The sequence below is a fragment of the Stegastes partitus genome, unplaced genomic scaffold (genome assembly GCF_000690725.1).
Source record: "Stegastes partitus isolate 25-593 unplaced genomic scaffold, Stegastes_partitus-1.0.2 Scaffold166, whole genome shotgun sequence".
NCBI classification, from domain to species: domain Eukaryota; kingdom Metazoa; phylum Chordata; class Actinopteri; family Pomacentridae; genus Stegastes; species Stegastes partitus.
Genome location: NW_007577897.1, coordinates 42,893 through 57,742, shown reverse-complemented (window position 1 = coordinate 57,742; position 14,850 = coordinate 42,893). Strand labels below are relative to the sequence as shown.

General features: G+C 43.6%; 1 protein-coding gene across 1 annotated transcript in view; it reads left to right on the top strand.

The window, feature by feature from the left end:
• atad2b (ATPase family AAA domain containing 2B) overlaps positions 1-14,850 on the top strand; it is a gene marked incomplete at its 3' end in the record, with an annotated part of 85,513 nt that overhangs the window by 28,159 nt on the left and 42,504 nt on the right. Inside the window, exons 21-24 of the mRNA XM_008279632.1 lie at positions 5,335-5,528; positions 5,619-5,778; positions 8,976-9,098; positions 12,699-12,827. Of these exons, the coding sequence (XP_008277854.1) occupies positions 5,335-5,528; positions 5,619-5,778; positions 8,976-9,098; positions 12,699-12,827 (606 nt within the window). The remainder of the gene's footprint in view (positions 1-5,334; positions 5,529-5,618; positions 5,779-8,975; positions 9,099-12,698; positions 12,828-14,850) is intronic.

Genomic DNA, 14,850 nt, shown 5'->3' with positions numbered 1-14,850 from the left:
CAGGTCGCCAGTCTATCACAGGGCTACACTTAGAGACAGACAACCAAGCACACTCACATTCACACCTACAGACAATTTAGAATCACCACTTAACCGCAACATGGTTTTGGACTGTGTGGGAGGAAGCCGGAGAACCCGAAGAGAACCCACACTGCACGGGGAGAACATGCAAACTCCACACAGAAAGATCCCGGGTGTCCTCACCAGAACGCGAACCGGCGACCTTCTAGCTGCGAGACAACGGTGCTAACCATCGAATGACCTAAATCATTTAAAAAAAATAAAAAAAGAGGAAAACGCCAAAGTTGAATTTCTTGATTCATTCTGCAAAAACTGTAAAATGTCACCAACACTGGAAGAAGACTGGCGGCTCTATACACTGCAGGTCTTTCATTACTCACGTTATTAGTTTGTTTCCATACTTGTCTCCCATCTGCTCTGTGTAAACACAGCCTGAAGTTTGGCAGAAACAAATCCGCCGAATTTTTGTGCGGTGACTGTTGGTCACAGCTGAGCGATTTGTAGCTTCATGGTAGAAGCAAAGCATTTTTGGTGTGAACGGTATGTCCAACTCGATCAGTTAAAGGACGGTCGCAAGGTCGAAGATCCAACTATTTATCCTGTATGTGCAATTTCTGGCTCTTATAAATGACATATTTTTGCCTTTTAGAAAAAATATGTTTCAAGATTACCTTTGCCTTTTGAAGCCGCCTACGAGAATAATGCTCGATTCACGATTTATTCAAAAAATGCACAAGGAGACATGCAGCATTTAAAGAGCATGACTAATGCATAAACTAGTGTTTGCAGTAGATTGTTCATTTTAAACCAGCGTGAATAAAATTTGTTTGGGAGCCAATAAACAGGATTGAAATTAAAATGTATTATTAGTAGTTTATTATTATCCCCAACACGATCAGTGCATCAATCAATAAATGTATTCGTCCCAAATGAGGCAGTTGGTTTTGCAGGATGCCGTACGTTTAACAAACATAAAACGCGGCGCACATAAACGCAACACTGAAAACAAAAAACATACTATGAAGTTAAAGCATTCTGCAAATAGCTGCCTTTTCCTCCCGGAGTTCAGGAAGGAGCCGGCGGAGGATATAAAAGAGAGTTTGAATCTATTGGTTTTAGCGAGTGGAAGTCTGAAGAGGGTACCAGATGTCAGAAACCGAGACTGTTGATGTAAAGGATGGAAACAATCAAACGGGACGGATTCGGCTTTCTTATAGAACTGTTTGTTGTGCGGATCCTGGTGGATTTCCCCCAGTGTTACGTCCCAGCTCCGCCAAGGTAAAGGGAAGCGAAATAAAACCAGCTGTGTTTGATTTGGTAAAGTTATTTATTGCTCCGTAATATAATTAACAAACAAAGGAGGCGAAGCTGCAAAGCACGACGGGGCCTGTGGGTGTTGCTAAATCAATGAAAGAAATGAAATCAAAAAGAAAGGCCTGTGCAGTGCCAGTGATTCCGCTGCAGATATTAACCGGCTTTCTTTTTTTTATGTTTGACCTTGAGAGATTGATATCAGCAGATAAAGTAGAAAGTCTTGCTCAGACTCAATAAAAGATCGATAAAACATCGTCACCGGGGTCCTGTCATCCTGGAACTTCACGAGACAAAAGAGACGCTGCTGTTTTTTTTTTTTCTTTTTTCGGGCGCCGTGTCAGTATTACTCTCAAATGTCAGTTTGTCTAGTATAGTTCCCAAATACTTGTAGGACTCCACTGTTTCTATATTCCGGCCATCAATCACTGTAACGTCAGGAGGAGAGTAAGAAAATCAATGCGCACGTCCTTCAGCGCTAAAAAAACAATTCAGGACGCCAGTTTATAAAATAGTCAACAACAGGACCGTGGGAAGTTTTTTTATTCAATATTTAACGGGCTCTGTGTCTTCTGCTTGTAGACGTGAGGGCTGTCATACATGCAGCAGCAGCTATTAGTGTACAGTAGAAGAAAGAGGATACATCCTTGGGGAGAGTTGGTGGATGTTCGCTTGGAAAATGGACCATTTACTGTCACTTTTAGCGCCCTGCATGTAAGGAAATCTGGCCCACTATGCTTCTGTCCATTGGACCAGCAGATGTGGCTCTATGGCGTTGAATAGAAAGTCCACTAACGGCCACCGCTATAGCTCACCTGGTTGAGCTGGCCACCCTTGTACAGGGGCTACAGTCTCCGATGCAGCGGCCATGGGTGTGAATCCCGCTCATGGCACTTCCCCCATTCTTCTCCCCCACTTTCCTGTCTCTCTTCCTATATAATAAAGGCAAAAAGGCAAAAAAAAACTAACTTTAGAAAAGCAAAGAAGTCCACTAACAATAAGCTCAGAGCTAGCGTAGCATCCTGAAACCTCTCCTTTGTTCCAGATTGGGTCAAGAAGATGCTCAGTGGCATTTAGCAGTTCTTTCCCTCTGCTGCCATCGAGCACGGTACGTGATACTGTAATAAGCATGCGTCCACGATGAAGGGTTTTAACATGCACAGAAGGAAGAGCGACCCTCTGGAGGAGGTGTCATTTCTCATCGATCGGCTGGAGCGGCGCCGAAGGCTCCACGGATACATGTATTATCACAACGTCATCCATCATGCTGGGTAACGGCAGAATCTCGTCTCAGTTGGGGCACGAAGTAGAACTCGATCACGTCGCGTAAATGAGGCGTCTATCTGTCCTCCGCACCTAAATCAAACATGAGTTTCATGTTCTAACAAGATCAAAAGTGTACGAGAAAGTTTTTTTTTTGTTATAACGTGAAAGTATCTTGTGTAGATTCTCAGTCATCCAGGTAATCCTTCAGCGAAAAGAAGCTGGACTTCTCTTTTAGGTTCATGAAGATGTTTCTCCTTTTATCCAAGAGGCTTCTGGAGTCTCGGATGAGAGGCGAAAAATCTTTACGAGCTTCAAGCCCGGTTGCTTTTTACTGAACAAAATAAGCATCATTTTCTAATATGGTACGAATCTGTTTTTCGCTGTGGTAGCAATCCGCTGCCATATGAAGTCCTTAAGAAAGTCGGGTTTGGAAAAAAGGCACTGTGGTGAATTATTCCCACCGTTAACTGACAGACTGACAGATTAAAAACACAACTAAATATAGAGCACAGCGGGTGAGCATTAAACCCCCCCAAACATTATCAGGGCCAGCGCTTGTTCTACTTTTATTATTTTTAAAAGTATTCACAGGAGTGTGAAGATTAAAAGCAGCGGCCAGATGAATGGATTTGATTTTTTTTTTTTTTTTTTAAGTGGCTTCTTCATTATTTTAATCTTGTGCATCAAATCTGTAGCTGAGCTTTTGCGCCAAACTTTACGTCTAATGCAACTCCTCTAAAAATGATCACCGTTGTCCTGAAACTGTCCCCGACTGAACCCACAATGTTCTTACTTTTCTTCATAATTGATCTCCTTTTGTTCAGACATAAGCTCTGGAAGATTTCCCTGTTTTAAAACTCCGTCTTTTCTTATTTCATACTTTCTCCCGTGGTTTTCTGTTGGGGTAGATTTTTTTATTTTATTTCACGTCCGAATCCAAGTTCATCGCTGTCAGATTTCAGTTAACACCTCCCAGGCTGTTGCTTTCCAAACAGCCTTTGCAGTTCCCCCCGTTTGAAGACACGTGCGCTATGATGGAACCAGATACACACAATTGCGATCCATGGAGCCCAGCGGGAGGGAAGTGAAATCGATTTATAGATGTTTTTAAGAGAGCTGTAACACCAGCCAAGTATGTTGTCTTTCCTGGTGGGACAAGGCGCATGCTGATAAAAGCCCCTGAAGGTTTTCTCCAGTGAACAGTGATTGAAGTCGCCCAAAATTAGATCAGGAGCGTCTGGAGATAGCCACCGAGGTCTCTGCACAGTTTGAAAAATTCGCTCAGAGGCGTCATCCTCCATTCTGGCTAATGCCAAGTTGATGGAACCAAAGGGATGCGAGACACCGGCTTGTGCCGTCCTCGTCTCCTGCTCGGCTTCCTCGATTTGCGTCGAGGCGCCCTGCTCTAGCTGCAGTCATGAACAGTTTCTTCAAGGTTGGAAGAAACAAGATTTGTTGGTGGTGCAGAACTCGCAGGGTTGTTGAGTTTAAGCAGAGAGTCCCTGATGTGCTGAATGTTGTTTGGTTCAGGTGCAGTGAGCCGTCCTCTCACCACTACCACCAGTATAAAGCAGTGCATCCCAGTCTAGTGTAGGAGAAACCTGGACACAACAGCTACATAATATGAGTTCAGTTACACAGTTTTTATTCTACTTCAGAGATGAGCAATGGCCCAAACAACAACAAAAAAAATCCCTAATAATGAAAACAAAGGTTAAACAAATGACAGGAATCAACAAGGGAAAAACGGATGCAAACAAAAGCTGCTAAGTGCTCGTTATACACAAATGCTGTGTACAGTTATTCACAAAATCGGAAATAAACAAGCAAATCTCTCTCTTGAACAAAATATTCAACTGAAGTCCAGAATGGCTCTTGTAGAAACGGTCTACTCGGACCAGAATTTATGAAGTCAGAGCGCCGACTGTTGATTAGAAGTGTTAGAGGTGAGGAAGGCCAAGGAGGACGCTGCTGTTATCGATTGGTCCAATCCCCCACCTCACCCAGGTTAAAGGTCAGGGTCGCTCTGACCTCTGCTCCGGTCTATTTCTGTGAACACAATACATCAGGAATGACTGGAGGGCTCTTCATTACAGTTTCATTAAATCTGTCTCCAACATCGATTTGGGCTGCGATGAACCGAATTCAAAGGTTAGAAGTCGCCGCGACTGCACTGAACCCATTTTTTGGCCACATTTCAAGAACTAATACACTAATTATTACAAAAAATGGACGACATAACGTTGGGTGAAAACATTTCTCTGGCTGATGATCAACACACAACTCGAGAGAGATTTTAACCACATTTCGGTGGGATGCTGAATTGGTGACACTCATCTTCGGTGCATTTTTTTTCTCTAGTGTTTGTGCAGATCTTCTGTGCTGCTCTACTGAAAATGTGTGTGCGTCTTAGTGGCAGCGTCCATATTGTGTTGTCTACTGTAATGGCTGCAACTGTCTTCTATCACCTAAACACACTTCATATGTTTGATTTAATTCTTTTAAAGTCTGCACAGACATGACTGATCAGCATAAGCTGTGATGTGGTGTTGCTTTTGCCTGTGGCTGAGCTGAGGCCTTTTGTTGTGTAGCTATTGGCAAACCACAAGATCCTTGAGTTTCCAACAACAGGAATGTTTTTTCTAAATACAAACACTTTAAGGCTTGCCTATAGATAGAAGCTGTGTGAGAACTTTATAGCGTAGGGTTCACTTTTCCTGCTTTCTCCCCCCACAGAGAGGTGTGAAGAGGTACTGCCGGTAGCGGACGCTCCGGGCCCCAGAGTCCTATCAGCAGAGGAACAGCGCCGCCTGGCTGAGCAGGAGGAAAACACATTACGGGAGCTCAGGCTCTTTCTCAGGGACGTGACCAAGCGCCTGGCCACTGACAAACGTTTCAACATCTTCAGCAAGCCAGTTGACATTGAGGAGGTAAAGTGAAATGGATTGGTGACACCCCTGATATCTCACTCACGGCTTTCATCGATGTTAAAGTGAGCCTTGTGTTTGTGTGTGTGTCAGGTGTCAGACTACCTGGAGGTGATTAGGCAGCCCATGGACCTATCCACTGTCATGACAAAGATTGACACCTACAAGTACTTGACAGTCAAGGACTTTCTGGTGGACATTGACCTCATCTGCAGTAACGCTTTAGAATATAATCCTGACAAGGATCCCGGAGGTGAGGATCAGAATGCTTTCACGTTTCCATGAACACACACACACACATGCATGTAAGTCATACTGTGAATGTATGTGCTAAGAAATACATAAAAGGCATTCGTATGCAATTGAGTGCTGTTTTTTTAACCCTTTCAACCTCAAGCAGTTTCAATTTTTATTTGCTCCTGTCACATTTTTCACTCCAACATAAAGTCCTGCACCTCTATGGAAACGGCACAACCACGGCTAGAAGTAGAGAGAATGGAAAATGCATCTTCAGTATAAAATAAGCTGAAATGCCATTAATCTTAAAAAATGGGGAAAAAAAAAAATTACATTTATCGGATTATTCATTTTACAAACAACGACATATACCTGGAAAAAAATGGTGACTCTTCATTCGATAGGACCACCTATGTTTTTACTAGCCAAAGAGCTAGCCTTTTTTCACACTACTCTGGACGTCAGCTGATAAAAGGTATTTCACCATGCAGAATGTATCTTCTACCAATTTGATGGCACCTCTATAGTGTTTTGTTTCCCTCTCAAGCTCTTAATATGTCTCCATATTTGCCTCCTTTCTGCAAACACAGCCTGCGGTTCAGCTGGATTTTTGCAGAATTTTCGCCACATGATTGTAGAAGCGATCATGGTTCTTGGTTAAACTGAGGATTTCCTTTATTTTCATACAAAATCTCCTATTTATTTTTTAACTGAAACCCCATTTAAAGTTTAGATTTGATTTATTCCTGTTTTTTCCAGTTGGTGTAAGGGTGTAATTTCTTTCCTGTTTTTTTTTTTTTTTTTTAAATTTGTATTTTATTTTAGCGATAACATGTCCGTCAAACCTGCTGGTTGTATTTTGGGGGTCCAGAGGGTTAATTAACGCGCACATCTTTTATTTATATCAAACTTCCCATACAGCCCTGGGTAGGAAAGCAAATAAGTTAATCTTCCCAAAAGTAGAATTTATTTAATCCCCCAACTCAAGTCTTCTTATTATTCTCACAACTTGCATTGCATATTTATAGGAAGCACCAACGATACTCCATTTTTTTTCTTCCAGGGTCACATGGTTCTTGATAATGAGTCAGTATTACACAATCCAAATAAATCTGACCATGTGCTTCTTTATTGTGTTCCATTAGACCACCACTGTAGAAATAAAAAGTAATTAGAGTTAAAACTTAATGACTTAAGAAGAGGGCTTCCAGGCAGTAAAATTACAAAAGATTCAACTTGGAGATTCAAATGAAGTGCAGTGCAAACCGCCTGCACTGAAAATAGCATTGTAATTTGTGCTGTGTAGCTGCGGAGGCCTGCATATGCATGAAAATTTAATTGCATCTCTGGCAATTCCAACCGATTTGTTTTTTTATTTATTTTTGTCATACCCCATGCTCGTTTCCCATCTCGCCACCTTTCCATTCGTGTGATATCGGCTTCGTGATGAGCGCTGGAACACACGTTTGCACTCAAACGGAGAAGCATCTTGTTTGCAAATGCTTTTGCTTTTAACGTTTGCACGACGGGGGGAAGAGATATGCATACGTCGCATTTACATCAAACAAGTAACGCGAGGCGAAAAAGTCAAGACGAGCTTGTTAGACGGAAAGAAAGGGGTTTTCACTCCGAGATTCAAATCCCCAGCATGACGAAATATTTTGATATTAACCGAAGTTCCGCGTAAGTCGGCCTGCTTTAGAGCGTTTAACTAATATGACCGTTTTAATTCTCGCCTTCTGAGTTTGGCTGTTTCAGTTCGCTCGCAAGAATCGAGCTGTCTGATACTAATGGGAAGCAATTCTCTGCTCAAATGAATAAATCATATCTCTGTCTTTGCAAGGGAAGGGCCCGGGTCATTTGTTGGAATGCAGGGTCTACAAATGATACACTAAAGGGGAAAAATGCAATTAGGCAGTTTAATAAAGAAGACTAACGAGGCCCTTTGCCTGCTCACACAGCGCTTGGCCCAGGGAATATGGCCCAGACCCTGCGCAATTATGCCGCTGGGGAAGTTCTGCACCAGCTTTCGGAGTGCTGGGAAACAACCTCATTATCCCTCAGTGGTCTGTTGCTGCTTGTCCTTCACGCTAACTTTATCGTAAAGTCCTCCGCGTACAGTCATGTCGGTTGCCTCGTCTCGGACCTCCCCACCTTGCTCAATAATTACTTTATGTTAAAAAGGGTGATATCTCTGCGCTCCACTATGTTGCTCTGTGTCACAAATGCTTCTTAGTTGCTTGAGGGAAATGGCGATAACAACCCCTTTTACTATGAAGCAACAGCGTTGTATGTCAGCGCGTTCTTGTCTATTCTAGATGGGGAGGTTAGGCCGAGCCCATGAGGGTGCTGATGAGCTCTCGGCATCCCACCTGGCCTTTGACACCTCCTCCACTGACAGGCATTTTCGCCCTTATAATGCACTTGCGTGTACACACACTCAGACGCGCTGTCAGTGGGAAAAAGCGCACGCAACCACCCAAATTGCCTCCACTGCAATTAAGCAGCCATCTTCCAATTAGACAACGGAAGCTGGCAGATTGTGACCCCTCTGCCACTCTATGCCTGAACTGTTCTCCCACCGCCTGGCGTAATGAGAGACGGCCTGTTTACAGTGGCTATGCTTTCAGCCTGCCTCTGCAGCGCGCTCTTTATTTTTCCCTCCATGGATGCAGGAGCAGGGGGAAAAAAAAAAAGAAGCAGGATTTAATGATGCCGCGCTACATCTGAGGGGGGAAGAGGCACAGGAGTAATAAAGGTGTAAGGAGTGCGACGGATAATGAGTGTGCAGTTTAAAAATATTCCAAATCCTATGTATATGCGCCTGTGCGTGCATACATGCGCGCACCTTTTGTCTTAAATGTTCGAGGCAGTGATCTCAGCGCTTTCATGCGTGTCTGAGTTCTGCCCGTTAACATCTCTCACCAAAGCCGACACTCTCCCTTTGTTGAAACTGTGAGAAAATACTACAATCCCCTTTCTCACAGTGAAATAAGGCTGGCCTTGCTATTGACTCTTTGCCTTACATGCATGATGGGGGTGGGGAGAGAACATACCTTAATGGTGCAAGCAAAAGAAATCTAACAATGCCACGGCAGAGATACTAATAGATTTGTGTAGAATTCAGGACGTATCCTTGGACATACATGCCCATACATCTACCCAGTGTGTGTTCTAACACTATTTTTCTCTCTCTCTTCCTGCCGTCCTCAGACAAGGTGATCAGGCACCGAGCATGCAGTTTAAAGGACACAGCACATGCTATATTTGCTGCCGAGCTGGACCCCGAGTTCGACCGCATGTGTGAAGAGATCAAGGAGGCGCGCAGAAAGAGGGGTAAGAACTTATTTTTAACACGCTGCAGCGAAATGGAAAAATCTGCAGGCCCAAACATCCTAAATTAGCACTTTGGTGCTTATTAAAAAAAAAAAAAAAAAAAAGCACAGTTTTGCAAGATGATAAACTTTAATAACTACTTAGTGGACACCTAATAGTAAATTTGGTCTGCGCTGCTCGTTTCTGTCCAGGAATGGTGATTATATTGTTGGGTCAGCAGACTAATAACACCCCTTAAAAGTGCAATTTGCTTATCTAGCATTATACATTTATTTGAATAATGAGCCCCTGCCAGTCCATGTTGGCTGCGTGGTTCCCAGCCTGGTCTCTTTCCCCGTGTCTCTTTGTCTTTGATCAAATTTTTCAGAGACTTGAAACCTGCTTTTTAGACGAGGGGAAGAAAAAAAAAAACTGCAGGGCAGCCCAGTAGTGCTTGATGGAGCGTTCAGTTTTTAGTGCAGAGTATGTGGCGCAGAAAGGAGTGACGCCCGAGGCTCCAGTGTTTCAGACGCTACCTTCTGTGCTCGCTGTCTGCCTGACGCTCTGTATTTGTGCTCTCACCAAACAGCCCCAAGCAGTGCTGAGTGGACGGAGGGTAAATCTAAATGAGGCTTATGCACAGAGAAGCACACGTACAGTGCAGTGAAACGATAAGCTTAAACTAAATATTGACTTTCATGTAAGTTGTCATACATTAAGCATCAAGGTCCGTATAACCATATGGAAATAATCCTGTTGCTTTACTTGCCCACATGGGAACAGGCTAATGAACACATTTCCTTATATCGAGCCCAGTGGCTGTGTTACACTGTTCTCACTTAGCCATGTGAGTAGTCGTCACTAAACGGTGACATTTATTAGTATTTTTGGCTGTACAGGTTAGATCTGTCTGTGAACTGGCCTGCACAAAGTAGGTCTGTGTACAAGCATACATGTACACAAGTCCATGCACAATTTTAATTAAACCACAGGAAATAGGAAGTAAATCATACAGTATATATTACGATCACCAAGTTCTGAGATTGTGTCTATTTATTTAAACTGGACCACTCTCCTCTTCGAAATACTCTCCCTGTGCAGCGATACACTGCTCCCAGTGCTCATGCAACACTTGAAACCCTTCTGGAAATGTCGTTATGTAAATACGTCAACCATCATTACCGACGCAGTTTAGTTTATTCTGTCTGTTTCTTCATTTTGAGAAAGTAGAAATTCTAATTAGCATTGTGGGAGTTTAGTGAGTAAAGGGCCACCATGAAAAAGCCTTATGTGATGTTTAATGCACGCTGGCCAAACCTCTCATTTTGTAGGCGAGCTGAAGTGGTGTCAGCGTGACCCAGTGGTTCATGTTGTACACCGCTGGCATCGCAGCCCATGTCATGTGACACAAGCCACTGTAGCAGCTAATGTCACATCACTGCATACGAAGCACCTATGTCACCGAATTATTTCCGTTTCCTTATCAAGTAACTGATGTTTGATTGTAAGGCTGCTGATTATTGGTCAAGAAAAGTGTTCAAAACATTCATAGGGAGACAGATCACCAGTACACAGCGTCATACATATAGAAGGAAAGCAACCAGCATGCTCATGGTGCACTCCTGACCAGACGTGCCTTGTCCAGTTTTGGAAACGGTGAGCTCTTCCACTGTACAAACTGCAGTTTCTTCTCTTGGCCGTATCCACAGACCCGCTTCTTTTCACCGGCGATGATCCTCGACATGAATCCTTCTGCGTGCTGACGGACACAGAACGCGATAGCTCGGTGTCACATTCACGACTAGGGACAGTCGCTGCTTGCACATGTTGCACACATGTGACCGTGATGCAATCAGTGTACGCTCACCATAAACAATCCCCAGCTTTCTGGATCACATCACGTATAAAATCAGCAAGAAGTCTACCCACAGCTCTATTAGTGTCTCGCCTGGCTTATGTAAACAAAACGGTTAGTTCCGAGCACAAACCACAGGATATTCTGTATCATTAAAAGTGATGTGACAATCGCGCTCTCCCCCCCTTTTTTGTTCTGGCTCGTCCTGATTTGTGCTCTGGTTACATTTTTTCTAAAATGTTTGAAAGCCAAAGCACAAAAAGATCCGAATTCTCTTTCGGAACAAGGACCTATTGACATTTTACTCGGGTCACAGAGGCCTGACTCGTCCGTGTCAAGCAGCAAACTTCATCAAAGCGAAGGCAGTTTTCTGAAGTCACCCTGTTGCTTTTGATTTCCTCTTTTAGCAACTAAAAGCACAGGATGCTAAATGAATATTGCAGGAGCAGAAGTCAACTGCCTGAGAGGAGGAATACAGCGGTGTAAATATTTCATCTTGCAGTCAAGGTCCTGCTATAAAGCTATCAATTAGCACCGGCCCTACATGATGTCCAGCTGCAGCAGTGTTCCAAACTCACAGTGCATCTTGGGGGATTTTTTTTCTTTTTTTTTCTCCTCCTCCGTGACAAGATGAAAGGAGTTGTGATTAATTTAGCTAAAAACTTCAATATCACTTGATGTCAGAGTTGAAATGTCTCATTTTCAGGGCCTCCGTAGTCCAGCTCTGTTTTCCAGTCCCGTCACACTCAAAGCGAAACATGAAACCATTGCAAATGATATCTTTGCAGTTTATATATTAATGGCTGTAGCCTCAGGTTGACTGCTGGTCGATACGCTCTCATCCAATCGTTCTCATTGGTCGGTCAATCGCCGGTGTTACTGTCATGAGGAGAAAAGCGCTACATCAATAGCCTTTCAGAATGAATCCATTATATTTGATGGCAGGAGGAACAGACTGCTCGCCAACACCCCTGCGTTTTTACAGATTCGACTGCGCCCGACCTAATAGACACTGCTGGGTCTAACTTATTTAACCTTAACTGAACATTTACTCAAAGTTGGCTCCAAACTAGCTGACCCCATGTCAAAGAAGTCATCTGTCCAAAAAAGTCGACGGTGAACTTTGCAAACTCAACATGGAAGATCACGTTAAAAACAGCAGCGGCAGAGTCCTACTTGCAGAAATCATGAATATGCACAGATGCAAGCTAGTCTGCTCCAAGTCTGATGTTGTCATTTGAGTATAAAATAACAAGGTTAAAATGATTTAACATGCTGCAAATACCAGCTTTTTATGTTTATTTATAATTCATTTAGGCCAATAAAGCTACCAGTGCACCAGAGTGCACTCAGTGCTCTGTGGCCCATTTAGTTGATCTACAGATAAAGTGTAGATTCTTTTTTTTCCCCCTGCGACCAACGCGTTGGTTCTGGAGTAGGAGCGTTTGCAGTCGACCAGGATTTTCTTCGGGTCTCTACAGCCCTATTTATTTTAATACCTGGGCTGAGTGACACGCAGTTGCTCTTCACTCAGCATCTTTTTCCTGTCAGATCACATTTTTTTCAGCGTCTGTCACAGCACCTTCCTACTCTTTTGGTGTTTTATTCACACACATCCACACACACACCAACACTCTTGCCAGCAGTGTGTTTTTTAGAAGTGTTTTTCGCATCTACACACACAGAATTGCACATGCACACAAAGCAAAAGAAAAAAAAAAGTGTGTTGTTCATTGTCAGTAACTGATCCTCTGTGGGCACCGCAGACCTCCAGACGCCGGCTCAGCTGACTGCAGCTCCGGGCGCTGTGGCCACCAGAAAGCACCACAGTGCAGGAGAGGAGCAGGCCAGGAGCAGCACTCAGGGCGAGGCCACTGACAAACAGTGCACCACTAGTGAGTATACTGCCTTTCAGACTACACACTTACTGCTACACAACCCGAACAAAGCGACTGACAGGTCCAGCAGAGTGACCACACCTTATAGGACTAATTAAACGCTAGTAGTGGTGAGTCCACTGCCTAAGCAGGAGATGCACTCCTCTCAAGTAAGTGCAGACGAAATCCTCTCCCAATACGCTTTTACCTCTCTGCTTGACTCTCACACACTTAAAACTTTGACTCCATCTTACTCGCCATGTTTTTTTCCCAGTCTCTGACGCACCAGCAAGCAGCTGTGTTGTATTACAACAGCGTACCAGATGTATGCGATGCCACGCACCTGCCTACTCACACACACACACACCGATACATTTCTCAGCAGCGAAGAAGCAACACAGTGAGCGGCCTCATTAGCAAGGCTGCTCGCTCCTAACCACTCAGAACATGACCACACCACAGAGCAATTACATGCCCACCTGTGGCAAACGGCAGGTGCCTAAGGGTGAAGGGAGGGCCAGGAATGGGCAGGGGGGCAGACTAATGAGGCTGTTACCTGAACAAATCAGAGGTAAGCGGGGCTTGCATGTAATCTAAAAAAAAAAAAAAGCCCTCTAGCTTTCACCTGGACAAAGTAAGGAAAATGAGACAGGCTAGCAGAGGTGGCCTCAACAGTTATGAGAATTCAGCTAAGATGTACAGGGCTGTGGAGGTGAGCTGTCGGTGGTGATGTATCTTTAGACTGAAGGCAGATTCAGAACTTGTCAGGGAAAGTTGAAGCCTTGACAAGCTGAAAAAAAAGTGAATCCACTAAAACAGCGAGCCTTAGTGATTAAAACGGCCTTTTTGTTGATGTTCATTATTTGTGCATGTAGCGTGCAGTACGTCGGTCCAACACTAGGTGGTGCTTGTCTCTCATGAGAGCGTCCCTAATGGAAACCCTGCTGTGTGGGTAAACCGTTTCTCCTCCAAGGGAGATGGTGCCCTCTTGAGAGAGGAGGGCCTCTGTTAGCCACCATAAATACTGTTAAAACTCAAGCCCGCTGCAATTTATCTCGTCCTGCTAAGCCAGGAAAAGCCTGTTATATAGTACGGAGGGAATATGTAGACGTTATTGATTTCTCCCCCGAAAATATTTCAGGCCGGAGTAAACTAATGAAGCTTCGAACATCACACTCGAACCAGTGAACCGACTCTGATTAAGTGCCTTTTGTATTTTATTGTGTCACATAATGGTGTGTAGGTGTCTTTAATAAGCTCGTATCCTTTTCTGTATTATCAGTACATATCAGTTAGTACAGAAATGAGGAGTTATTTAAAGTACAAATTCATTTGTACGCCACAACCCTGTAAAACCCACGTATAGAAGCAAATGTGGATTTTTTTTTCACCTCTCAGGTGTTGCTGTTGCATGCATGAATAAGTATGTTTAATGGGAAATCATGTTAAATTGCAACGTTGGCACGAGTTGGAAGCAGAATTTCTGAATTCGTGCCCACGTTGAACAAATATACAGAACAGTAAGGGTTCATTTGCAGAGTTGATTGTCTGTGTAGCCCCTCGAGAGTGTGTCACGACAGTCTAATTGAATCTATTAAATGTATGAATTCTGCCTCGGTGTCATTGTTCAGCCATGACCCAAAGACAGTTCCTCTCCTCTGGAAAGTGTCAGTGTTGTCTGATTTTTATCTCAGAAGCTCTCCGTGTTTTGGATGGCAATCACTTTCTGCTCAGCACAACCTGTTTCTGTCTAATGCCACGAGCAAACAGCCCAGGATTAGTATAATCTATGTTTTTAAGGAGCAGATACAGTTTCAAACGCAGAAGTACTGCAACAAGAAATCCTTCAGTTGTGGCCTAAACACACATTTAGCAATTAGACATTATATTCTATGAGTATTTCTTCCCTATGTGACCATGTGAGAGGTCTCCATATGATGACTCAGGTGCGCATAAACTGTTTTGACTGCCGCTCTCACCCTGATATGTAGAATTTCAGCACAGACATAACAAGTAGAATCACGGCTCTCTGCGCATCTTC